The sequence below is a fragment of the Silurus meridionalis genome, chromosome 12 (assembly GCF_014805685.1).
Source record: "Silurus meridionalis isolate SWU-2019-XX chromosome 12, ASM1480568v1, whole genome shotgun sequence".
In the NCBI taxonomy this organism is placed as follows: Eukaryota; Metazoa; Chordata; class Actinopteri; order Siluriformes; family Siluridae; genus Silurus; species Silurus meridionalis.
Genome location: NC_060895.1, coordinates 24670021 through 24697368, shown reverse-complemented (window position 1 = coordinate 24697368; position 27348 = coordinate 24670021). Strand labels below are relative to the sequence as shown.

The 27348-nt window shown below is 42.4% G+C and overlaps 2 protein-coding genes across 3 annotated transcripts; one reads left to right on the top strand and one right to left on the bottom strand.

The window, feature by feature from the left end:
* Positions 1–2492: 2492 nt before the first annotated feature.
* Positions 2493–13281, top strand: stk25b (serine/threonine kinase 25b). The gene is made up of 11 exons (XM_046862362.1): positions 2493–2857; positions 6834–7064; positions 7654–7710; positions 7816–7924; positions 8462–8619; positions 9716–9901; positions 9984–10129; positions 11062–11170; positions 11719–11790; positions 12489–12625; positions 12984–13281. Exons 1-11 carry the CDS (start codon positions 2831–2833, stop codon positions 13027–13029), a joined length of 1278 nt encoding a protein of 425 aa, XP_046718318.1. The 5' UTR covers positions 2493–2830; the 3' UTR covers positions 13030–13281.
* Positions 13282–15374: 2093 nt separating this feature from the next.
* sept2 (septin 2) lies at positions 15375–26507 on the bottom strand. 2 transcript variants are annotated; one of them, XM_046862359.1, is made up of 13 exons: positions 26264–26507; positions 24121–24164; positions 23527–23638; positions 21982–22068; positions 21647–21770; positions 20219–20353; positions 18761–18878; positions 18343–18444; positions 18038–18183; positions 17686–17808; positions 16764–16824; positions 16583–16676; positions 15375–15878 (listed from the first exon to the last, which is right to left on the bottom strand). In XM_046862359.1, the coding sequence occupies exons 1-12, from the start codon at positions 26490–26492 to the stop codon at positions 16593–16595; spliced, it is 1365 nt and encodes a 454-aa protein (XP_046718315.1). In that variant the 5' UTR covers positions 26493–26507; the 3' UTR covers positions 15375–15878; positions 16583–16592. The 2 variants fall into 2 exon arrangements, with proteins under 2 accessions (XP_046718315.1, XP_046718316.1); XM_046862360.1 differs by having other exon boundaries at positions 17725–17808.
* Between the last annotated feature and the right edge of the window lie 841 nt (positions 26508–27348).

Sequence of the window (27348 nt, the reverse complement as noted above, 5' to 3'; positions counted from 1 at the left end):
TTTATGAACTCGTCATCAATCCAATAGGTGATTGTTTTGTTGTTTTGTTGTTGTTGTTTTCCTTTCTTTAACCAGGAATCTAACAAGGCGTTACTGCAGTTAATATTCAATCACAAATAATTTATTTAGTAAAAAAAAAAAAAACATGGGTGGAAACTTTAAAGATTAAATATTTCGTTTGAAAAATATTAAAGTTATTACATTAAAGTTCTATTAAACTTTAAGCGGATGTTCATGTAAATGTAGAATAGTTCAATAGTCCACGTGATGGAAAAGAAAAATGCATGACTACTAAAATAAACAGTAAATAATCTGACAACTGAAAACAACTTAAACTGTGATTTTAATGGCAAAATATGTTATGATGCATAAATCTTTTTGAAAGATTTAAAAATATATGAAAATATACAGACAATGATGCATGTACAACAACAACAACGTTCTAATTGTTTAAACATAATAGAAATAGCGTAATATGATGGTTTCTTTTGATATCTGCGGCTACGTGCTTTGAGGAATTAGTGCAGAAAATATAAGAAATACAACAAATACAATTAAAGATATTTCCGTTCTTGACCACAAGATGGCGCAGCCACGTTTGTGTCTCTACCAGAAGAACTTGTGTAAGAAGGAGAACAGGAGAGAAGATGTGATCAGACTCCCTCACCCCCACACTCACACATGGAGGTGGAAGATTAATGGTTTGGGGTTGTTTTGGAGCAGTGAAGGTTCCGACCCAACATGGCTCCTGTTCCACACCTCAACACCATACAGTTCCGTCTGGACTGCGTCTCATCAGAAGCGACTTCACCGTACAACAAGACGATGATCAGAAGCGCACGTCTGAGTTCTGTACATGGTATTTAGAAAGCAGACAGACGTCTGGAGTGATATCTATCATGGAACCACCTGCCCAGTCACTGCACCTCAATCCTACTGAACGGCTCTGAGATGAAGTGCATCACAAGAAAGAAAGAAAGAAAGAAAGAAAGAAAGAAAGAAAGAAAGAAAGAAAGAAAGAAACGAGTACAGTAACGAGTGGCTTTTACTTCTCACTGATTAAAGGCCCTTAATTTGATTATTGATTTATTTATTTTATTTTATTAGATTTTGAATAAGGTGATCAGATGTTTTCCTGTCTGCATAAAAAAAACGTATTAAAGCGTATTTAAGTTACAGTTAAATAATCATATTCCCACACTTTCAGTCAGTGGTGTTAATATATATTTATATATATTTTTTGCACTTTTCAACTCCAAAAGCACAAAATAAATGGAGCATCTGTTACCCAAACATTGATCTAAACAATTTTAGATCTTCCCTCACAAACTCTTTTTTCCAAATAAAATAAAAGAACTACATCTCAAACCTGGTCACAGATATCGCCTCTGTTACCTTCACCTGAGATTCATCAAAATCTTCTTCTTCTTCTTCTTCTTCTTCTTCTTCTTCTTCTCTTTCTTCTTTCGGCTTCTCCCATTAGGGGTCACCACAACAGATCATCCGTCTCCACACCCCCCTGTCCTCTACATCTGCCTCTTTCAAACCAACTACCTGCATGTCTTCCTTCACCACATCCATAAACCTCCTCCATGGTCTTCCTCTTTTCCTCCTTCCTGGTGTCTTCATCCTCAGCATTCTCCTACTGATATACCCCATGTCCCTCCTCTGCACATGTCCAAACCATCTCAATCTCACCTCCCTCACCTTGTCTCCAAAACGTCCTACATGCCCTGTCCCTCTAATAAACGTATTTCTAATCCTGTCCATCGTCGTCACTCCCCATGAACATCTCAACATCTTCAGCTCTGCTACCTCCAGCTCCACCTCCTGTCTTTTACTCAATGCCACTGTCTCTAATCCATACAACATCTCAGGTCTCACCACAGTCCTATAAACTTTCCCTTTCACTCTCACAGATACTCTTCTATCACAAATCACTCCTGATATCACTCTTCTCCACCCACTCCACCCTGCCTGCACTCTTTTCTTCACTTCTCTAACACACTCTCCATTACTTTGCATGAGATTCATCAAAGTGGATCTATGTTATGTTCTTTTTTGCAATTTTTGAAGAAGTCTATTTGGTCAGAAGTTACAGTGCTTCTATTCTTTTGTTGTTTAAAATAATTGTAAAATCTACAAAATCTACATGTCAGAACCTTTAAAGACCTCAAACACTTTTATTCTTCTTGATCTCATTGTTATAAACCTTTGATGTTTTATGGTGACAAAGATTTGCTTTTCTATTCTTATGTAATGTCTGTATTCCGCCTCTCTCTTATTCTTCTCTTTTATATCTGTTTTGTGATTGTTTATTGTTGATTTCTTGTGAAGGAGAGGAAGAAAGAAAGAACGTTTCTGTCCACCATGTTGACAATCAGGAACTCCAACTAACCCGCCTCTCACTCGACTGCGCATGCGCATCGGAGCAACATTCGCGCATGCGCAATTCCTGTTTTTTTTTTTTTTTTTGGTCCTCCCTTCAGTCGCAAAGCAACACACAACAAGCCTGCGCGAGGACTCGCCCTGAAACGGGTTATAACGCGTTATAACGGCTCCTAACGGCTTATGAAGCCTGGCAACGACCCGGCGCGCCTTCATTCATGGAGCTAAAGGAAACCTGAGCGCTTTTTCTGTCGGCGGTCCGGACTGAAAGAGACACGGGAGGCCGAAAACACGGCGCAGTGGCGGCGCTGCCCCTGGAGCTCAGTCTCTCTCTGCCCCATTTCCAGGCTCCAGGGCTGAAGACGGGGGACCGGAACCGGCGCGACATCTTTATTCATATTTATAGGGAATAAATCAGAAAGAGGGACTGACAGCCTTCAGCATGGCGCACATCCGGGCCATCAACCAGGTACATCTTCATCCGAAACACAGCGGGCTCTGTCCCAAATCACTTTCTCTACCACTCCTTTAGTGCACTATTAGTGTCCTGTGTCCTGAATGTCTTCTTTTTTATTGGACATTAGTGCACTAGACAGGGTGTATTAGTGTCCTGTGTCGTAAATGTCTTCTTTTTTATTGGACATTAGTGCACTAGACAGGGTGTGTTTGTGTCCTGAATGTCTTCTTTTTTATTGGACATTAGTGCACTAGACAGGGTGTGTTAGTGTCCTGAATGTCTTCTTTTTTATTGGACATTAGTGTACTAGACAGGGTGTATTAGTGTCCTGTGTCCTGAATGTCTTCTTGTTATTGGACATTAGTGCACTAGACAGGGTGTATTAGTGTCCTGTGTCCTGAATGTCTTCTTTTTTATTGGACATTAGTGCACTAGACAGGGTGTGTTAGTGTCCTGTGTCCTGAATGTCTTTTTTTTTATTGGACATTAGTGCACTAGACAGGGTGTATTAGTGTCCTGTGTCCTGAATGTCTTCTTGTTATTGGACATTAGTGCACTAGACAGGATGTTTTAGTGTCCTGTGTCCTGAATGTCTTCTTTTATTGGACATTAGTGCACTAGACAGGGTGTGTTAGTGTCCTGTGTCCTGAATGTCTTCTTGTTATTGGACATTAGTGCACTAGACAGGGTGTATTAGTGTCCTGTGTCCTGAATGTCTTCTTGTTATTGGACATTAGTGCACTAGACAGGGTGTATTAGTGTCCTGTGTCCTGAATGTCTTCTTGTTATTGGACATTAGTGCACTAGACAGGGTGTATTAGTGTCCTGTGTCCTGAATGTCTTCTTTTTTATTGGACATTAGTGCACTAGACAGGGTGTATTAGTGTCCTGTGTCCTGAATGTCTTCTTTTTTATTGGACATTAGTGCACTAGACAGGGTGTATTAGTGTCCTGTGTCCTGAATGTCTTCTTGTTATTGGACATTAGTGCACTAGACAGGGTGTATTAGTGTCCTGTGTCCTGTGTCCTGAATGTCTTATTGTTATTGGACATTAGTGCACTAGACAGGGTGTATCAGTGTCCTGTGTCCTGAATGTCTTCTTTTTATTGGCCATTAGTGCACTAGACAGGGTGTATTAGTGTCCTGTGTCCTGAATGTCTTCTTGTTATTGGACATTAGTGCACTAGACAGGGTGTATTAGTGTCCTGTGTCCTGAATGTCTTCTTTTTTATTGGACATTAGTGCACTAGACAGGGTGTATTAGTGTCCTGTGTCCTGAATGTCTTCTTTTTTATTGGACATTAGTGCACTAGACAGGGTGTATTAGTGTCCTGTGTCCTGAATGTCTTCTTGTTATTGGACATTAGTGCACTAGACAGGTGTATTAGTGTCCTGTGTCCTGAATGTCTTCTTTTTTATTGGACATTAGTGCACTAGACAGGGTGTATTAGTGTCCTGTGTCCTGAATGTCTTCTTTTTTATTGGACATTAGTGCACTAGACAGGGTGTATTAGTGTCCTGTGTCCTGAATGTCTTCTTTTTTATTGGACATTAGTGCACTAGACAGGGTGTATTAGTGTCCTGTGTCCTGTGTCCTGAATGTCTTATTGTTATTGGACATTAGTGCACTAGACAGGGTGTATTAGTGTCCTGTGTCCTGAATGTCTTCTTTTTTATTGGACATTAGTGCACTAGACAGGGTGTATTAGTGTCCTGTGTCCTGAATGTCTTCTTTTTTTATTGGACATTAGTGCACTAGACAGGGTGTATTAGTGTCCTGTGTCCTGAATGTCTTCTTGTTATTGGACATTAGTGCACTAGACAGGATGTATTAGTGTCCTGTGTCCTGAATGTCTTCTTGTTATTGGACATTAGTGCACTAGACAGGGTGTATTAGTGTCCTGTGTCCTGAATGTCTTCTTTTTTTATTGGACATTAGTGCACTAGACAGGGTGTATTAGTGTCCTGTGTCCTGAATGTCTTCTTGTTATTGGACATTAGTGCACTAGACAGGATTTATTAGTGTCCTGTGTCCTGAATGTCTTCTTGTTATTGGACATTAGTGCACTAGACAGGATGTATTAGTGTCCTGTGTCCTGAATGTCTTCTTGTTATTGGACATTAGTGCACTAGACAGGGTGTATTAGTGTCCTGTGTCCTGAATGTCATCTTTTTTATTGGACATTAGTGCACTAGACAGGGTGTATTAGTGCCCTGTGTCCTGAATGTCTTCTTTTTTTATTGGACATTAGTGCACTAGACAGGGTGTGTTAGTGTCCTGTGTCCTGAATGTCTTCCTTTTTTATTGGACATTAGTGTCCAGTGTCCTGTGTCCTGAATGTCTTATTGTTATTGGACATTAGTGCACTAGACAGGGTGTATTAGTGTCCTGTTTCCTCAATGTCTTCTTTTTATTGGACGTTAGTGCACTAGACAGGGTGTATCAGTGTCCTGTGTCCTGAATGTCTTCTTTTTATTGGACGTTAGTGCACTAGACAGGGTGTATTAGTGTCCTGTTTCCTCAATGTCTTCTTTTTATTGGCCATTAGTGCACTAGACAGGGTGTATTATTGTCCTGTGTCCTCAATGTCTTCTTTTTATTGGACATTAGTGCACTAGACAGGGTGTATTAGTGTCCTGTGTCCTGAATGTCTTCTTTTTATTGGACGTTAGTGCACTAGACAGGGTGTATCAGTGTCCTGTGTCCTGAATGTCTTCTTTTTATTGGCCATTAGTGCACTAGACAGGGTGTATTATTGTCCTGTGTCCTCAATGTCTTCTTTTATTGGACGTTAGTGCACTAGACAGGGTGTATTAGTGTCCTGTGTCCTGAATGTCTTCTTTTTATTGGACGTTAGTGCACTAGACAGGGTGTATCAGTGTCCTGTGTCCTGAATGTCTTCTTTTTATTGGCCATTAGTGCACTAGACAGGGTGTATTATTGTCCTGTGTCCTCAATGTCTTCTTTTTATTGGACGTTAGTGCACTAGACAGGGTGTATTAGTGTCCTGTGTCCTGAATGTCTTCTTTTTATTGGACGTTAGTGCACTAGACAGGGTGTATCAGTGTCCTGTGTCCTGAATGTCTTCTTTTTATTGGACATTAGTGCACTAGACAGGGTGTATCAGTGTCCTGAATGTCTTCTTTGAGGGTGCTGATGTGACCAAAACACTACTAGGGAATTGTTTTTATGTAGTTTAATGTTGGAGATTATGAAATGTGTTAAAATATAATGATTAATTCTAAAATAAAGTGATGTGTGGCGTCTGTTTATCGTGGTCAAGGCCGTGTTTCACACTGTAATATCTTTAATTATCTTTATATTGGACATTAGTGCACTCAGTAGGGTGTTTAGTGTGTGTATTTAGTGCAGACGGATTATATTTGGATGTGTAGTGCACTAGTGTGCAAAAACTTTATTTATTTTTATACTCTGTGAAGTCGTTTAAAGTAAACTGCTGAAATAGGAGACGTGAGAGGGGTAGGAGACGTGACGTGAGAGGGGTAGGAGTCGTGACGTGAGAGGGGTAGGAGACGTGGCGTGAGAGGGGTAGGAGACGTGACGTGAGAGGGGTAGGAGTCGTGACGTGAGAGGGGTAGGAGTCGTGACGTGAGAGGGGTAGGAGTCGTGGCGTGAGAGGGGTAGGAGACGTGGCGTGAGAGGGGTAGGAGGCGTGGCGTGAGAGGGGTAGGAGTCGTGGACGTGAGAGGGGTAGGAGTCGTGAGAGGGGTAGGAGTCGTGGACGTGAGAGGGGTAGGAGTCGTGACGTGAGAGGGGTAGGAGACCTGAGAGGGGTAGGAGACCTGAGAGGGGTAGGAGAGTAAAGGAGGGTATGAGGGGGTTTGTAGGGTATAAGAGGAAGTGTAGGAGGGTGTAGAAATCTTCCTCTGCCTCTTATTCATGATTGTGTGTCTGTGTGTGTCTGTGTGTGTGTGTGTGTGTGTGTGTGTGTGTGTGTGTGTGTGTGTGTGTGTGTGTGTGAGAAGAATGCTCGTTTGGACCCAGAAGAGTACTTCACTAAGCAGGAGCGGATTGGGAAGGGTTCGTTCGGTGAAGTCTATAAAGGCATCAATAACCGCACTAAAGAGGTGGTGGCCATCAAGATCATCGACCTGGAGGAGGCCGAGGACGAGATCGAGGACATCCAGCAGGAGATCACCGTCCTCAGCCAGTGTGACAGCCCCTTCGTCACCAAGTACTACGGCTCTTATCTCAAGGTGCACACACACACACACACACACACACACACACACACACACACAAAGCAGTTTTTTTTGTAATATTAAACAAATGATACTTAAAATTCATAAATTTTTCCATTTCTATCTGCTCGGGTTATTATTTTGTTTCTAATTGTATTAAATCTTTATTCTTTAATTAAAGCTGTATTTCTGAACACTGAATGATTTAGGAATCATCTCCCCGCTTTTCCTCTTTCACTCTTTTTTCTTTGTTTCTGTACAGTAGTGATGTCAATTACTGAGTCTGATTTTTTGTCTCATCAATAAAAGTCCCAAAATAATAAATAATACACATTTCTAAACTGGATCAAGTCTTTCTTCACTTTTTAATTACTATTAAATTACAATTTTCTATTAATAATATTTGAATCTGTTATTAGTAAATTCTGGGGCGACCTGATTCTCTGCATCTACAAAACAAATGACACAAAAAATCTCCAAAAAAAACGTGTATTTGGGTCACTGTATGGCGTAATCAAATAATTCAGCTCGAAACAGATCTGAAGTGTGTGTGTGTGTGTGTGTGTGTGTGTGTGTGTGTGTGTGTGTGTGTGTGTGTTTATAGGGAACTAAACTGTGGATCATTATGGAATATTTGGGAGGAGGATCTGCTTTAGATCTTGTAAGTATATAGGAGACATTATTTTTCTTTAGATAAAAACTGAAAAAATACAAGACTGAACTGTGTGTGTGTGTGTGTGTGTGTGTGTGTGTGTGTGTGTTGCAGCTCCGACCTGGGCCTTTGGAGGAGACGTACATCGCCACTATACTTAGGGAAATTCTGAAGGGTCTGGAGTATCTACACTCCGAAAGAAAAATCCATCGCGATATCAAAGGTGTGTAATAGGACAAGGCCGTGTTTCAGACTGTGTGTAATATCTTTAATTATCTTTATATTGGACATTAGTGCACTCAGTAGGGTGTTTAGTGTGTATATCAAGACAGGTAGGATTTAAACCAGCTTAATGCCTGTCCCTGGATGCTGATGTAATTCTGTAAGCGATTGAGAAGGAGATCATGATCTATAGTGTCGAATGCAGCACTAAGATCTAGTAAAACTAACAGTGAGATGAATTGGATCTAACTGACATGTTGATCTGGTTTTAGTCATAAGATTATACAGCTCTTCCTGTCCTGTACATGTAAAGCAGTGGAGTTGTGGAGTTGAAGGTGAGATTGGGTCAGGAGATGATCTCAGAGGTTGGACCTCCACAATGGTTTTTCTAATACTTTCGATTTTTTCCAGCGAAGAAATTGTATGTGTGACCAATCAGTGATCAGCATTATTTCTAGCACCGCCCACATGCCTCTGTTTGGTTCTCTTGTGAATGAACCAAAATTTGTGTGTGTGTGTGTGTGTGTGTGTGTCTCAGCTGCCAACGTGCTGCTGTCTGAGCAGGGGGACGTGAAGCTGGCGGACTTCGGCGTGGCCGGTCAGCTCACAGACACACAGATTAAGAGGAACACGTTTGTGGGAACTCCGTTCTGGATGGCGCCGGAGGTCATCAAACAATCTGCCTACGACTTCAAGGTCAGTCAAAGGTCAATTCAGGTCACCGCCCAGGCCACGCCCTCACACATTCTGTGTTGAAGTATGGAATTGTGTTTGTCATAAATGTGATGAAGGAAGGAAGTAGAGACTTGAGTGAATGTTGGAGTTCTGGATGAGGTTCTCCAGTTAGTTTATAGTCACTGTTTTCATTTGTTCCTTCCACCAACCCACCATCCATCCATCTATCCTTCCTTCCTTCCTTCCTTCTACCCACCCATTCTTTCATCTTATATTCCTTCCACTGACCCACCAGCCAGCCATCCATCCTTCCTTCTACCCACCCATTCTTTCTTTTTTATTCCTTCCTTCCACACACCCACGCTTTCTTTCTTCCTTCCTTCTTTCCTTCCTGCTACCCTCCCACTCACCATTCTTCCTTTCTTTCTCCCTTGCTTCCCACCCTCTTCTTTCCCTTCTTCCTTCCTTCCTTCTAACCTCCCTTTCATGACGCTTCTTTCCTTCCTTTCTTTCCCCTCCTTCTTTTCTTTTGTACATCAGCCTTTCTTCCTCTCACCCAACATTTGTCTTTCCTTCCTTCCATTCTTCACTCATTTCTTCCTTTCTTCCTCCCACCCACATTCTTTATTCTTTTATTCCTTCTTTTCTTTTACCCTTCCTTTCTTTCATCCTTCCTTCCTCCCTCCCTCTCTCTCTCTCTCTCTTCTTATTTTCCTTCCGCTCACCCTCTTTCTTTCACCAACTCACCCTTCATTCTTTTTCCACCCACCTTTCCTCACTTTCCCCCTTTCTTCCTTTATCCCACTACAAAGTACAAACACTATACAAAGAACCACATTCAGACGTCTCTCCAAAATTCAGTCAAGTCTCTAAATCTGGAAGCTGTCTATTCATATCTCACTGGCCAATGAGAGTAAAGCGTAGTTAAGCCCCACCCACAGAAGGGTTTGTACTAGAATGGGGAAAGGAAACTATGGTGTTTATTTGAAGATCGCGTTTGATTTTTGCTTCTTAAGTTTCTTGGAACTCAAAAATTATTTTCTAGTTACTTCTTCAGTGATTTCTATAAATATAATGTATGAGTTAAAGAAGGTTAAACTCCTGTCTTGGTCTACAGGCTGATATCTGGTCGTTGGGCATCACAGCCATCGAGTTGGCTAAAGGAGAGCCGCCGAACTCGGACCTGCATCCCATGCGTGTGCTGTTCCTCATCCCTAAAAACACACCCCCTACGCTGGAGGGCTCCTACAGCAAACCCTTCAAAGAGTTTGTAGAGGCGTGTCTCAATAAAGACCCGCGATTCGTAAGTATTCACTCAGGAGGAGTCGTATTTCACTGAGTTCATGGTTCAACAGTCTCCAGTGAAAATGTCTCCTCTCACACAGAGACCCACAGCTAAAGAGCTGCTCAAGCACAAGTTCATCACACGCTACACCAAGAAGACGTCCTACCTGACCGAGCTGATCGACCGATACCGCCGCTGGAAATCTGAGGGCCACGGAGAAGAGTCCAGCTCCGATGACTCCGACATGTACGCAGATTATTCATCTATCCATCCATCCAACCATTAACCCGTCCACTCATCTATCCATTCACCTTTAACCTATTTATTCATCTCTTCATCCATCCATCAAACATTTATCAATCCAGATGTCCATCTATCTAGTCATGCTCACACCCACCTTCCTATATAGCCACTCGTCCATCTATCCATCCATGCTCATACCCACCTATCTATTTATCATCCATCCAACCATTCATCAAGCAGCTCGTCCATCTATCCATCCATCCATCCATGATTTCACACATCCTTCCATTACCCCACATTTTGGCCCCCTTTGGCGCATCATTTCCTTCATCCACCCACCTGCTTATGTAGCTCTTTACTCCTCCATCCATCCATCCATCCATCCATCCATCCATCCATCCATCCATTTATATACATTTCCTTCCTTCCATCCATTCATTCATCTATCCATCCATCCAACCACTTATTTATATACCATTCCATCCAACCATTTTTATACCTCTGTATCCATCCATCTAACCATTAATCCACTTGTTCAATTATTCATCTGTGCTTGTACCTACCTGAAACATCCATCCATCCATCCAGCATCAATCCACCTCCTTTCACCCATCGATACATTAAACCATTCATCTCTTGGCTCTTTGATCCATTCATCTATTTATGCACGAGAGCAACCAGTAGTCAGTCTGTCCATCCATCCATCCATCCACTGACCTATATATTCATATTCATTAATACTCAATCATGCATCCATTCATCATCTGTCTTGTCCTTTTTTATCCCATATTTCTTTTACTTCCTTGTACAAATCACTTCCTTGGCACTTAGTGTAGAGTCATGTAGCGTAGCCTAGCGTCATATAGTGTAGCGTAAATGCAAATCTTGTTTGTCATTCATCATTAAACTCATTGCCTCTCTTCTCCCGTGGACAGGGACGGAGACGGTGACGAGAGGGAGCAGTGTCCCATGTGGACGTTCCCTACAGTGCGCCACAGCTCCTTGAATAAACTGCAGAAAGACTACGCTAACACAGACTCGGAGGTGAGACACAGTCCTCACGTTTGTCCTTAGTTTTAGCAGAAGAGTCTCTGGAAGATTAGCCGAATCAGACGAGATACAAACGTCTCGGTGCGTCTCAATCGGCTTCTCCTGTGGTGATATCATAGAGTGTATAGAGGATTAAGACTCTGACGACTCAATTCTCTGTCACATGACCTCTAATTTCTTTACCACTTCCTGTAAAAACCAAAAATATCTAAAATACTTAAAATATTTACTCATGAAACCGAAATGCGATTTAACTTCCTGTAAGGAACCAAAGTGAGTGAACATCAATGTCTGCTGCATGTCATGGTGCATCGTGGGATTTTTAAATTACCCTGCAACTCTAGTGAGTTGTATGGGACGCACCTTGTGTGTTGCTGAAGTGTGAATGGCTCTGTCCACTAGGGGGCAGTGCAAAAATACTGTACGGCTGAGTTCACTCACATTTCGCCCTCTGGTGGACACGTCTGTAAAATCCCTGATTTAAATAAAACATATACCGGTTGTTGATGATCCTTTGACGTGACTCTGATTTCCCCACACAGACGGCTGAGACGGTGAAGAGGCAGCCGAGGTCTCAGTGTCTGTCGGCTCTCGTCTCGCCCATTTTCAGAGAGGTAACGCTGGTCTTAACGTTTTGCTCAAACACACCTAAACAAACTGACCAAACGGCAAAGCTACCAGGTTGTGATCATGTTCAAGTCTCGATCGATTTGTCAGTTTTGCCTAATTGCTGGAACAATAGGCAAAAATACATACAGAGAGTTTTTCCGGGTTGCAGTACGAGAGCGGCCTCTAGAGGCGAATCACTGATGCCATGTGCTGTTTGTTTATTTATTTGGATTGTTTGTTTGTTTGAGCACATGTCATATTTATTACAATTTATATATATTCATATTGCACATTTTTATAATTTAGTACAGTTTTTATTTTAATTATAGTAGAGGTTTTTTTTATAAAGTTTAGTACTATTTTACACAGTTATGGTTATTTTTCTTTCTCCAGTATTTATTTTAAAAACTATCGGTTAATTAATTGGTTAATTGGTGAGTACGATCTGACTCAGCGCTCAGTATAGATATCGGTCTACCACTTAGCGTCGTGTCAAATGCGGCGTCACAAAAACACTTATATTAAACAGTTCATAACGTGTATCAGAAAACAAGCATTTATCATCTATATTTATAATTTGATCAACTCTAGGCCACACCCATTTATCATTAGGCCACACCCCCTTTGCTACATAAATTGGTTGATACATCTAATAAAAAAACTTGAAAAACATTTATATTGTCAAATATAAATGTGTGTGTAGTTAAAGGAGAAGCGGAGGGCGAGTGGAGAAGGAATCGGGGCCATAGAGGAGCTGGAGAACGCCTTTAACCTGGCCGAGGAGTCGTGTCCTGGCATCTCAGACCTGCTGGTGACACACGTGATGGAGAGAATGTGTCGGTGAGCCACGTGATCATCGGCACCCTTTATATAAATCTTACACGCAAAAATACATGATGTACGAGGCGGCGACAAAAAAGTTTCAAGACTGGTTTCATAACACGCCAGTAGATGGCAGCACAAGGCTGCACGCACAGTCACAGGGAGCACTGAACTACAAAAGTCAGAGCACCAAAAAAACATCAGGAGCTGCACGACTGCTTTTCAGACCACGTTAACACGTCTAGTCTCGAAACTTTTTGCGATCACCTCGTAGCTGCTACGACGATAACGTAGTAACACACTGAAAACACTTGACCAATCAGAGCGGATTGCAGGATTGTACACAGCGTGTAAACTCCACGCTTCTTCTTTTCAGGTTTGCGCTGAACAGCAATGGAAACACCACCCCATCGTCACGGTGAAGACCCCCTCCCCCCTCCTGGGCTCGGGCTTGACCCCTGACTGCCTGTTCGTGACCTCGTGGTGCCCCCCCCCCCCCTAACGTGATACCCCACCACCTCCACCGAGCAGATGTTTTAATGCGTTGTAATGAAATATTTTTACAGGTTCTTTATAGAGCGGAGATATTTAAAAGAGACAAAGACCACGGCACTGAGCTGTGTGTTCACCCCGTGTCCCTCAACATCAACCTCATAAAACCTCACACACACTTACATCCCGCCTCCGAACTTTATTCCACAGCTCCTACACTTCTCAAACGGTTTAACACCATACTACTGCTCCATCAAACCACCTACATGTCAGTCACACACAAGGAGGCGTGGCCTCTGATTTTCAGGTCATCTGATTGGTTCTCTGGTTTACCGACCGTCTAGCTCGTTAGTCACTTGTTTGTCCCTAACAAACAAATGGTGGTGAGGCGAAATCCAAATGAAAACCAGAGAACATCCACAACCTTCTTTATACACTATATGGACAAATGTTTGTGGACACCTGAACATCAGATGAACATCCCAAGTCCCCATTTGCTGTTTTAAAAACCTCCACTTTTCCGGGAAGATGTTCTACTAGAATTTACAGAGATTCCTTCAGATACAAGGGTCCTAGTAGGTGAGGTGAGGAGACCTGGGGTGCAGTAAGCATGAAGACTGCATGGACTTTATAGAGATCTTCATTGAGATGGCTTTGTGCACTTTGTGTATGCAGGTTTGGGTCTCCAAGTTTGTGGACCCATGTAATTCAGGTGTCCCAATACCTTTGTCCATATAGTGTAATGGTACCAACCACTACCATCTCATGGTGATCTCGAGGCTGCCCTTGTCCCTCAGCAGGCAAGTTCTAGGTGAACAGATGTCCATCCTGGAGTGGGATGTCAGGATGGATCAGGAAGATCTCAGGAGGAGGAAGAAAGAGAAAACTGATTAAGATGTTTTTGACATGTAACACCATAAGATCTCAGGAGAGGAGATCCAGAAGGTCCACGAACCAAACATTCTATCTAGATGCAGTCTGGTTTCACAGATTTGTGGATTAATGTATTTCTGGAGTTTGTAATGAGGATAAAATTTAGAAAGTAGTCCAAGGAAATCATTTATTTGGCATTAATATTAACATCTTCAGATCTTGAAAATTTTGTTCGAAAATTTTTTGTAAGACTCGGGAGTTTCTGTCGCCCTCTAGTGGCCGACTGTGGGAATGTCCATAAAGAGTACGTCAGAAAACGAAACACGGGAAACTTTTATATACGTATAAAAAAGACTTTATTATAATATAAGAAAACGGTGAACAATTTAATTTTAGAATTAGATCAGAAAATAAATGGGAACAGCTGAAGATTTGAAGACCAAGACACTTTCAAACTTCATACAGGAGGATTGAACATTACACAAGTGTGTATGTATACACACACACACACACACACACACAAGCATGCATTAGCACAGGATTAAAACTTCACATCATCACCAGGCACGTTCAGTCATTGACAGTTTTATCTCCATGAACCCAATGATGAAGCTCAGGAGTTAGCATAAGTAACCAGCTTAGCCATGTGACCCATTTCATTTTACACAATGAGGTTCAAATCACTCAAGATAAGAGATCAGAGGGAAAAAAAGACAAGAATACCAGGTTGCCACGCAGACGTCCAGGCAGCTGGACCACACCGTTGGTATGAAAATTGAAAACGAGACATGGAACCATTTTTTAGATAACGTCCACCCCTATGCTCACCTGCTCGGGGAAATTAAAGCAGCAGTAAGCAACTCTGCATCAGGGCCACTAGGATCTTGAGGGAGAGACATTCAAACTAAAACATTTGAGGACAAGAAGGTTCACGAAGAGCACACAGCTCCTAAACACACAGCCTTTACACAGGGCCACTAGATATACTGAAGCTTATTTTAGGAAGAGGGATACAAATTCCAACATGAAAAATGATGGTTTGAAGACGTGGATATTCCAGGATTCTAGCTGGGATTGCTAAGAGTGTCGTCATGGTAACAGTGAGCCGGTCGAAGAAGCTGATGCGACATCACTGCAGGTTTGTCCATTGGGGCCTAAAACAGTTTACTGTATTGTGGGTGTAGCCTAATAAATAAAATAGTTTCTTGAAGGTGTGGCCTGGACAGATTACTGTCTTGTGGGCATGACCTAATCGGTATGATTTTTTTTGTGGGTGTGGCATAAGAGGTACAATTGTCTCAAGGGGGCGGTGCACAGGATATAATAAGCTATTGTGGGCGTGGCCTGAGACACTTTTATCCTGTGTGGGAGTGGTATTAAAAAAACTACTGTCTCTCATGGGTGTGGCCTAGGATAAATCATTTCAGCTCATTTATTTATGCTAGCACTTCGAAGCACCTACAAAATCCTTCCATCAAATCCACTCTGATCATGAACACACACACACACACACACACACACACACACAGGTCAGTATTTGGATGAACACAATTACTGGAGTAACAGCTCGATGTGTAGTCGTGTGCGGATAATCAGCCGATACGATATCTATCGTGATACTCGCGTTAAAGATCGTAAACGGCGATCAGAAAGGTGATTATCGAGTAACTAGAAGGATTCAAATCAACACGTTTCTGCATATAGAAAAAGCAATAATAATAATAATAATAATAATAATAATAATAATACTGCTTACAAACAAAAAAACTAAATATTTATCCCAAGAAAGAGTAAAAAATATGTTTAAGAAAGTGGCCAAAAACATAGTGAGACATGAGACACCAGACACGTCTCTCCCGTCTCTTTCTCTCGGTGTCTCAGATCGTCTCGCTTCATTGCCCTGCACCTGGAAAACAAAATACGACAGTCATGTTATTGTCTGCAAAAAGACATGCACCGTAAAGTATTAGGACACCTGACTTTTCCACCCATACGCGGTTCTTCTCCAAACTCCTACCACAAAGTTGGACACACAAATGAATCATACGTTTTTGGATGTGGCATGAAATTTGTCCTTCATTTGAACTTGATCAAAACCTGATCCAGCATGATGATGCCCCTGTGCACAAAGCCAGCTCCATGAAGATCTGCTTTACATGGGGTCGGAAGTGTGTGAAAGATCTCCTGCTATAGAGCTCCAACGATACTGAACACGATACTGATACTGAGTCCTCCTCACTTCACCTCCATCATTAACTGCTTTTACTTACAATGTCATGGGGCAAATCTCCACAAAATCTAGTGGAACAGCTACCCAGAAGAATGGAGCGTATTATAACAGCAAATGACTCCTAATTGACTCTTAAATGACTCTTAAATGACTCCCAAATGACTCCCAAACAACTCCTTAGTGACTAAAAAGGACTCCCAAACGACTCCTTAGTGACTAAAAATGGCCCCCAAATGACTCCTTAGTGACTAAAAATGACTCCCAAACGACTCCTAAACACACTCACAAATGACTAAATGTGGAACTTGATGTTCAAAAAAAAAAAAGTCAGGTGTCCACAAACTTTTGGCCCTACGGTATACTGTGTGACGTGTTTTTACCTCGAGTTGTCTAGACGTGTCCGTCTCCTTCTCCGTCTCCCTGCTTCTGCATCTGCGCCTGCATCTTCGCAATCATCTCCTGCATCCTCCTCAGCTAACACACACACACACACATATATTCACGCTGAACTCGTTCACACAGCCAAGAGGTTGTTGATGTATATGATTATTAATGCCGTACCTCAGCCTCCTTCTCCAGAAGGATCATGTCCTTGTCCATTTCCTCCGGCTCCGGAGCCTTCCTGTACCACACACACACACACACACACACACACACACACACACACACACACACACACACACACTCTTGATTTTAGTTCATCTCGTGCGCAGTGAAAATTAGAAGTGCAGCCATTTGCACCCACTGTGTGTGTGTGTGTGTGTGTGTTAGAGATTAGTGCAAACAGAAGCAGCAGACACAGTGAGGAAGAATAAATGTGTGCACAGCAGTGTGAAGTATGTGAGGCAGAGAGATGTGAGTGTGTTAGCTAGCAAGCAACAGTGCATTTGTGTGTGTGTGTGTGTGTGGTAAAAGCACAAGCATTAAGCTGAAAGACAGACCTCCCCCTCTTATACACTTACCTACACACTCTACTGTACACTCACTCACTGGGTGAAGTTGACAGCAGTGAAGGTCATGTTGAGATCAATGATTTATTATTATTATTTTTCTGATCCAGTTTATAAATTGCATCTTTTAGAAACTCTTAAAAATAAAACACTTCCTGTTTCATTTCTTTCAGAAAAGAAAAATATCTTGTGACTCTTTCCATCATTTGATTTTAAATGACTCCTAAATGACTCCCCAATGATTCTTAAATGACTCCCAAACGACTCCTTAATGATTTCCAAACGACTCCTAAATGACTCCCAAGTGACTCATAAATGATTCCCAAAACGACTCCCAGGAGAAACCTCTACAAAAGGCACCCAAGTCACCTTGTGAAGGAACGAGTCCTCAGTACGACCTACAGCTTTGCCTGGTGTACTGAAGTGTGTGATGTCTATAAGATGTTCTCCACACAGATGTGTGGTGGTTTCTGAGGGTCTGTGGTGGAGAAGATGGAGGAGGAGGTGGAGTAAAGCACACAGCAGTTACGTACGCAGGCGACAGAGGCAGAATGTAACCGTGGGAGGACAACCTGCCGCCTCGCTTCAGCCGCTCCGAGCGGAAGTTCTCATAGTGCAGGTCCTGAGTCACTTCCTGTAGGTCCTGCATGTGGGTTCTACACACACACACACACACACACACACACACACACACACACACACACACACACACACTTATATGGTTCTCTCCATCTACCTTCTTATCTCAACTCCTGAACACCACCATATGTACATCCATCCACCCACACACTTATTAATCCATCCTTCCTTTCATCATCCATTCATCCCCTTATCAATACATCCATCAACTTATATGTTGTGTGTGTGTGTGTGTGTGTGTCATACATAAGCATAGTGCGCAGTTTGAGGAAGTCGTTGTGTTCAGGGTTCTCCACCTCCACCACACCCCACGGGTACAGACGCCCTCGCACCTTCTTCCCTTTAGCCTCGATCTGCTGGTTGGAGCCGACCACTGCGAACGGGATACTGGTCTGAACACACACACACACACACACACACACACACACACACACACACACACACACACACACACACACACACACGGTGGTGTAATGAAACATCCTTTAAGACCGTTAAAATTTCAGGATATCAGGTTTTCGGCTCCAGGCATCTCAAACTACATGACGTACCTTCAGGATCCTCGTCTGCTCCTTAAACTCCTCATCCTCGTCGGACTCGGCGTCGGGCAGGTGGTAGATCTTGATGCCGTGCTCATCAATCTCGTCTAAAATCTGCAGACAGGAAACAGGAAGTTGTTCTCTGCACTCACTGTGACTTTCACTCGTGTCATTTGTGGATGTTTGATTTTTTTCGTTTCTGATGAAAACCATGTTTTTACCTGACGAGATTTCCCCAATTATATGCAAATTATATGCAAATCATATGCAAATCATATGCAAATCATATGCAACTTTTAAACAAAAACCTTCAGTTTGCACCTGCAATTAGTTCTAGAAAGAATAATAATACTAAGTAAAAAGGAAGTGTACGGCGGCAGCCGCGGAGACGGTGAGAGTCTGTATGAGTGTAGTGCAGGACGAGCGTTACCCTGCGCTTCAGCCTCTCTCTCTCCTTCAGCGTCAGCGTGTCGGCTTTAGCGATCACGGGGACCACGTTCACTTTGTTGTGGATGGCCTTCATAAACTGAACGTCCAGCGGCTTCAGACTGCAGGAACACACACCAGATTCACACTGCAGGGTTAAAGAGCTTCATCAACAACATCACACACACCTGAACCTCACCTTCATTCAATATACCAGAAACACACACACACACACACACACACACACACACACACACACACACACACAACCCTGAACCTTACCTTCATACGATATACAGAAAGGAAACACACACGCACACGCACAACTGAACAGCACCTTCATTCAATATACCAGCAACACACACACACGAACTCCACCTTCATTCAATATACTGGAAACACACTCACAGGGTGCTCCAGAGTTGGTGCGTCAGTAAAAATGGTCCGTGGGGAAACACAGTGTTCCATGTAGTTAAATGGATTCAACAAATTACTAGAGGAATCAGTTCAGCCCTAATCATTTAACAGCCCATCTACTTCTCCATCCATCCACCTACCTCTCTCTACCTTCATTTATCCATCCATCTCTCTCTACCTTCATTTATCCATCCATCTCTCTCTCTACCACTATCCATGTATACATCTACTTATGCATCTATCAATGCATTCATCCATCACTCTGTTCATCCACCTACCTAATCATTCACCCCACCATTCATCCATCCATCTGCTTTTCTATCCACCTACCTCTTGCTACTTACATTTATCCATCCATCCATCCATCCATCCCTACATCCACCTACTTATCTATCCATCCACTTACCTCTCTCTCTCTCTCTCTCTCTCTACCTTCCTTTATCCATCTACACATCTATCCATCCACCCTTTACTGCATCTATCTATCCACATTTATATCTATTCTCCATCTGCCTATTCATCCATCCATCCTCCTATTGATTTATCATGTACATATACATCAAGCAACCTACCTAACTATCCATCTATCCATCCATCCATCTCTCTCTACCTACCCTAATCCATCTACACATCTATCCACCCTTTTCTAATCCATCTAGCCACATTCCTATCTACCCTCCATCTATCTATTCTATTCATCCAACTGCCTATGATGGTCCACCACATTCATCCACCTACCTGTCTATCCATCCATCTCTCTCTACCTTTATCCATCTATACATCCATCCACCTACTGATTATTCTAACCATCTACCTATTCATCTGTTTCTCCATCCATCTACTGAACACAGTGAGGTTTGGTCAATATTATTATTTTAATATGAAAGAAAGACTCAGTTCAGTCTGTACGTTTAATGTAAAATATATTAGAATGAAATAATTAGATGAATGAATGCGTGTGAAACATGGAGGAGGTGAAGTTCACTCCGACCCCTGCCTCAGGATCTGTGTGTCCCGTGTTTGGATATTGATTCAAGTTCCTCACCCGTGTCCGAGCGGAGAGATGAAGTAGAAGCAGCAGTGGACGCGATTATCCACGATGTGTCTGCGGTTCAGGCCGCTCTCGTCGTGCAGGTAACGCTCGAACTGATCGTCGATGTAGGCAATGATGGTGTTGAAGCTGAAAAACCACAAGGAAAAAGATGCTGAGTATTTTTTAGAGGTGTTCCTCAAGGAGCCATGCTGAGCCCTTTAATATTTAGTGAAGATCAAGAGCTTCAGTCAATGTGCACATCAAACATCAGGACTGAGAAGAAGCGTGATCTCTACCTTGAAAGTTCTCATCAACAAGGTGTTGCCTTTTTCCATCCTGATGTTTGATGTGAACATCTAATATCCATACGAATGTGCAGGAATTCCTAATTAAGTGTAATGAGTGGACACCCAACCATAAAACATCCCATTCCACATGGAGTCTCTATTTGCTGTTATAATAATCACCAAACTTCTAAAAAGATGTTCCTCTATGGAGATTCATTCAGGGTGTTAGTAAAGTCAGGCACTGATGTAGGTGAGAAGGTGAGGAGGCCTGAGGTTGCAGTCAGAATTCACCTTCATTAATAGGGTTTGAGATCTATAGCAGAGGATCTTCCACATCCAAGAACGTTCTGTACAGTTGTGGGCCTTCAAATTTGTGGGAACAGGTTTTGGGGAAGAACCACATGGTGTTGAAAAGTCCAGTGTTTTGGCCACATTTTATTATAGGACCATAAAATAAATCAGATCTAATCTATAAATAGAACTGGTTTATTTTATATTTTATACACGATTATATTTATACCTTTATATTTACAGTTGATTATGAACCTCAGGAGATCAGACGCAGCCGGTTGAACACGACAGGAAACGTTTGTTTCCCGACAGACGATCAGACCTACAGGGTGTGTGAGATACAGCGGGGATGATTTTGCTCACATTTCCTGTCTTTGTTCTTCCCAAACTTCCCAAATTTCCCCACTTCCTGTTTTGCACTTCGTAATTTTAATATTTTAATATTCTAATGTCAAAAGGCGAATAAATGCTGAAGATGCATAAAAATCTGGTTGTGGATTCTGCGTGGTCAGAAGGAACAGAGCAGTCAGTAGTGCAGTTGCAGCAATATTTTTATCTCTGACATTTTCTATAAGGTGTGTGTGTGTGTGTGTGTGTGTGTGTGTGTGTGTGTAACTTCCTGTTTGGAGTGTCAGTGAAAGGTACCATTCCAGTGTGTGCTATTTCAGCTAATCTTTGCTAGCTCAAGATTTTAGATCAGAATTTCTTACTGATGAGCTCATGTTTTGAACACATGTTCTGAACATACATGTTGACACGATGTGGAACCGTATGATCATAAAGCACAGAATGTGATGGTCAGGTGTCCACAAACTTTTGGCGGTTCTATTCAGATGTGCAATACAGAATGCAGTGTCAGTACCAGTCTTGGCTGTTAATGGCGTCTCCATATCCGGGCGTGTCCACCACGGTGAGACGCAGCTTCACTCCACGCTCCTCGATCTCCACGGTGGAGGCTTCGATCTGCACCGTGCGCTCGATCTTCTCTAAAACACACACACACACACGTCAGAGCGCCACATTACCTCTTTCTTATACACAAAGCTCGAAATAACTGGTTTAAAAATCCGATCTCATTACAGTGATCTGCTCTCTGTACAGCGTTCTGATCTACACTTGGTTTAGAAATCTGATCTTATCTAGAAACAGTGTTCTGATCTGATCTCGGTACAATGTGTGGTGATTAGTGTCACTAACCTGCAGCCCCGGGGATGATTCTCTCTGGGTACAGATCAGTGAGGAACAGACTGTTAATCAGAGTCGACTTTCCTAAACCAGACTCACCTGAAATCACACACAAACACACAAACACACACAATTTAATACACAGTAGTGTAACTCTCACAAGCTTCAGTCCCTGTAACTCCGTGTCTCAGCAACGTCACTGTTCCTGTCCTTTTCATCTTCATGGCTTTTCCATGTGCCACCTCACTTCTGTCTCTCTTCCCCACTGTCTCTGTGTCATAGCCATGTGATGTTGTGCCCCTCCTCTGCCATCTTTACCCTCCTCTCCTGTGTCTGTACCCCTCTCTCCTGCCTCTGTAAACTCTGCACCCCTCACTCCCATCTCTGTACCCCTCTCTCCTGCCTCTGTACCCCTCTCTCCTGCCTCTGTAAACTCTGTACCCCTCTCTCCCGCCTCTGTATCCCTCTCTCCTGTCTCTGTATCCCTCTCTCCTGCCTCTGTAAACTCTGTACCCCTCTCCCATCTCTGTACCCCTCCCTCCTGTCTCTGTACCCTCTCTCCTGTCTCTGTACCCCTCTCCTGCCTCTGTAAACTTTGTACCCTCTCTCCGCCTTTGTACCCCTCTCTTCTGCCTCTTTAAAATCTGTACCTCTCTCCCATCTCTGTACCTCTCTCCGCCTCTGTACCCCTCTCCCGCCTCTGTACCCCTCTCGGTACCCCTGTACCTCTGTACCTCTCTTCTGCCTCTTTAAAATCTGTACCTCTCTCTCATCTCTGTACCCTCTCTCACGTCTCTGTACCTCTCTCACGCCTCTGTAACCCTCCTCCCGCCTCTGTACCCTCCTGCCTATGTACCCTCTCTCCGCCTCTGTACCCTCTCTCCTGTCTCTGTACCCCTCTCTTCTGCCTCTTTAAAATCTGTACCCCTCTCGGTACCCCTGTACCTCTGTACCCCTCTCTTCTGCCTCTTTAAAATCTGTACCCCTCTCTCTCATCTCTGTACCCCCTCCCGTCTCTGTACCCCTCTCCCGCCTCTGTACGCCTCTCTCCTGTCTCTGTACCCCTCTCATCCGTCTCTGTACCCCTCCTCCTGTCTCTGTACCCCTCCCTCCTGTCTCTGTACCCCTCTCATCCATCTCTTTACCCCTCTCTCCTGTCTCCGTAAACTCTACACCACTCCCTTCTGCCTATTGCACAGCCCCCACTCCATTAGACCCACCCTTAAATCCTTCACCCAATCAGATCTCTCCTTTAAACATTGATTTACAGCAGATCTGTAGTGTCACACAGAGGAATGAAGCCCTAAAGACCTTAAACAAACAACTCTCCTCCATTTTCTCTCTCTCTCTCTCTCTCTCTCTCTCTCTTTCACACACACACACACACACACACACACACATCTGGCGGGGGATGGATTCCCACAATCAGGAAAACACTCAGAAAGAAAAAAAAAAAACACCATTGGAATGTCACATCAACACACACACACAGGAAGGGTACTCCTCCTCAGATGGGGTGTGTGTGTGTGTGTGTGTGTGTGTGTATATATCACTCACCCACTACCATAAGCGTGAACTCGAAGCCTTTCTTCACTGATTTACGGTGAACCTGATTGGGCAGGTTGGCGAATCCCACGTAGCCGGGAGTCTCCGGATTGGTGAACTGACCCTGTAACACACACACACACACACACACACACACACACACACACACACACACACACACACACACACACACACACACACACACACACACACACAGTATAGCATCAGTACAGACCTTAGCACAGCGATCTGATCTCCACACAGTGATATAATCTGATCTGAGCACAGTGATATAATCTGATCTGAGCACAGTGATATAATCTGATCTGAGCACAGTGATATAATCTGATCTGAGCACAGTGATATAATCTGATCTGATCTGAGCACAGTGATATAATCTGATCTGAGCAAGGTGATATAATTTGATCTGAGCACAGTGATATAATCTGATCTGATCTGAGCACAGTGATATAATCTGATCTCAGTTCCGTTATTGTGCATGATGAACACAGATGGATGATGGAACTCTACACCGTGGCTGTTAAGGTCGTGTATAAACGATCTGATCTCTGTTATTGGAAGTCGAGTGATTTATAAAACTCTTACCTTCGTTTTATCAGCCTGAGACATGACGAGCTGCAGATCAACACCTGGAACACAAGCAGAGTTTCTCTGAATCCTCAGCAACTGCACTACTGCTGCTTAGCTTTATAATACACAATCAAACTCAGAAGATCCAGAGAAGATCCAGGAGATGACAAAGATGAAAAAGCAGAGAGAAAAAAAAGACAGGAGGGCAGAAGAAGGAGTGCAAACAAGAGAGAAGAAGAACAGCCAGAAGACGACAAAGTAGTAAGAAAAGAAAGAAAAGTAGAGAAACCAACACAAATGTTTTAAAGGACGTAAAAAAACTGGATCAGGAATCTACAGTCTCGATTTCTGTTTTGGTTTATAGATTCAGATTTATTTCATCTCTCTCTCTCTCTCTCTCTCTGTATCTGTCTATCTATCTCTCTCTGTATCTGTCTCTCTGTATCTCTCTCTCTCTATATATATATATAAATATATAAATATATAAATATAAAGTAGTATATATTTGGAGACTTGTGATTGTGTGGATTGTTGAGTTTTCAGTAGAATCAGTTTAATGTATTTGTGATTCATTAAAGAAGAAGAAAATAAAAGGCAGATTTTTTTCTCCTTATTTGTGTATTTCAGTTCAGGCATGTGAAGGAAGTAGACGTTACCCGATATATCAGACCAGACACCCGACAGACGCTCACACAGACAGATGACACAACACACCAAACAACAACAACAACGTCCTGATCTAATGTTTTTTTTATATCAGTGTGAACAGAAAACAGATTTAATATAAAAAAAAAAAAAAAAAAAAAAAAAAAAGAGCTGTCAAAAATAAATACATAAATTATCTATACAGACTGTTGGTCTTACACACACACACACACACACACACACACACACACACACACGGGAAGTGTGTAAAAACGTCTCACCACAGAAAAAAAAAACAACATCCTGTACTTCACTTTTTTCACGTTTCCACGTCTCGTTTTCACATCCAGCTGCAAACGTCTGGATTTTTAGCGTCTGAGGCGACCACGTGTAACGCAAATCCTCCAAACCAACACGATTTCCAATGCAAATCGAGCAGTGTGAGAAGAACTAATTTTTTTAGTCCTGCGCTGAACTTTAACGCACGTGAAGAATGTGTAATGGGTCATATCCCCAAAAGTACTGGGACACATGACTTTTTCTCCATACGTATGTCCTTCTTCCAAATACGAAGATGTATAAGACGTTTTTGGATGCATGAAATTTTCCCCTTCGCCTTAAAACTAGATCTTAATCATGTTCCAGCATGACGATGCCCCTGTGCACAAAACCTGCTTCATGAAGATCTACTTTGCATGGGTTGGAAGTGTGTGGAAGATCTCCTGCTATGGAGCACCAACCCTATTTTGGGATGAATGTGAAGGCTGACTGCACCCCAGACTGACTGGAGTGATGGACTGTACTGACACCACTGTTACCACACAAATCCTCCATAAGATCTAGAGGAACAACATCTCAGAAGGAGTCTATTATAAGGTGAAAAGTAGAATTTGATGCTCACAAATGCAGAGTTTCTTCTATATTAGATCATTTATTCTAGTTATATGATCATAATGAATATATTTATACTTTAATGCCTTTAAAATAAACAGGAAGTCATTTGCACCAAAAAAAATGTTTGGTATGCAGCTGAAATGTAGAAAACAAACCGGAAGTAGGAAACACAGGCAAATGAGCTCCATTTACACACCTTATAATTTAATATGCACAAAAAAAATGATATTTCACATATATAAATAAATATATATATAATTTTTGTTTATATAAATAAATATATACATGGTGCTGGAGGGGGAACCTGGATCACTAAATACATGCATATTTAATTTTCCTGTTTTTCTCCTCTTTAAAGCATGAATGTATTCATTTGTTTGACTTTTTAAGGGTTTATAAACATTAGAAATAAATAAATAAATAATAATAATAATAATAAAAAAAACTACAGAACGGAAATGAGCCTCTTGAAAGAAAAAAAAAACCCGATTAATACACATAGTTAAGCGATTCTAAAGCTTTCTAGAAAGAAAAATGAATAAACAGGAGATGATAATAATAGTATTATAATATAAAATCCTGCAGATTGTAATAAATAATGAGAATAAAGGTCACATACCGAGTCGTGAGAAATGAGACTGAGGCTGAACCCGAACACAAATTCCACAGATTGCGGAAGTCCTCGGCGCATCCTCCCGGCGACCAATCAGCAGCGTCGGGAGCCCAGCGCTGCTCTCTGATTGGCTGCGTCTCCTCGGAGAAGCCCGCCCACTCAAGAAGCGTGTGCACGTTTTACGGGCCACAAGATGGAGTCTGCGCCTGCGCCGAGAGAATTCCGAACGCTGCATTCTGATTGGTCAGAGGGTGCAAACAAATTTATACTAGTAACGGATACTTTTAGTAACTCGGTCGTGAATTTCGAAATGAACGAATCTTTTTTTTGTCATTTCGTTCCTTTGATCAGAAATACAATAAAATGTTATATTTTCAAAAAGCAGATCCCCAACACGTCTACACACACCAAGTTCAACTACAGTTCCAGTAATTTATACGTCTATATAACCTGCCTACGTAGATTCAATAAAAAATGACGGAATCGTTGTTGGAGACGACTCGTTCTTCTAAATCACGTTAAAGACTCGTTCAGGAACATCCTGTCACCTGTAGAAGAGTATCTGTGAGAGTGAAAGTTTATAGGACTGTGGTGAGACCTGAGATGTTGTATGGTTTAGAGACAGTGGCATTGAGTAAAAGACAGGAGGTGGAGCTGGAGGTAGCAGAGCTGAAGATGAGATGTTCATTGGGAGTGACGACAATGGAAAGGATTAGAAACGAGTTTTTCAGAGGGACAGAGCATGTAGGACGTTTTGGAGACAAGGTGAGGGAGATGAGATTGAGATGGTTTGGACATGTGCAGAAGAGGAGGGTATATCGGTAGGGGAATGCTGAGGATGGAGGAAAATAGAGAGCCAATAGATGGTTTATGGATGTGGTGAGGGAAGACGTGAAGGTAGTTGGTTTAAAAGAGGCAGATGTAGAGGACAGGGTGGTATGGAGACAGATGATCTGTTGTGGAGACCCCTAACGGAAGAAGACAAAAAAGAAGCAGAGTATGTACATAATAGAAGAAGTCTCTGTTCTCAGTGCTTTGTAAGTTCCAATTCTCCCAGACAGAGAGACTGTCATGAAGGCTATCAATCCTGA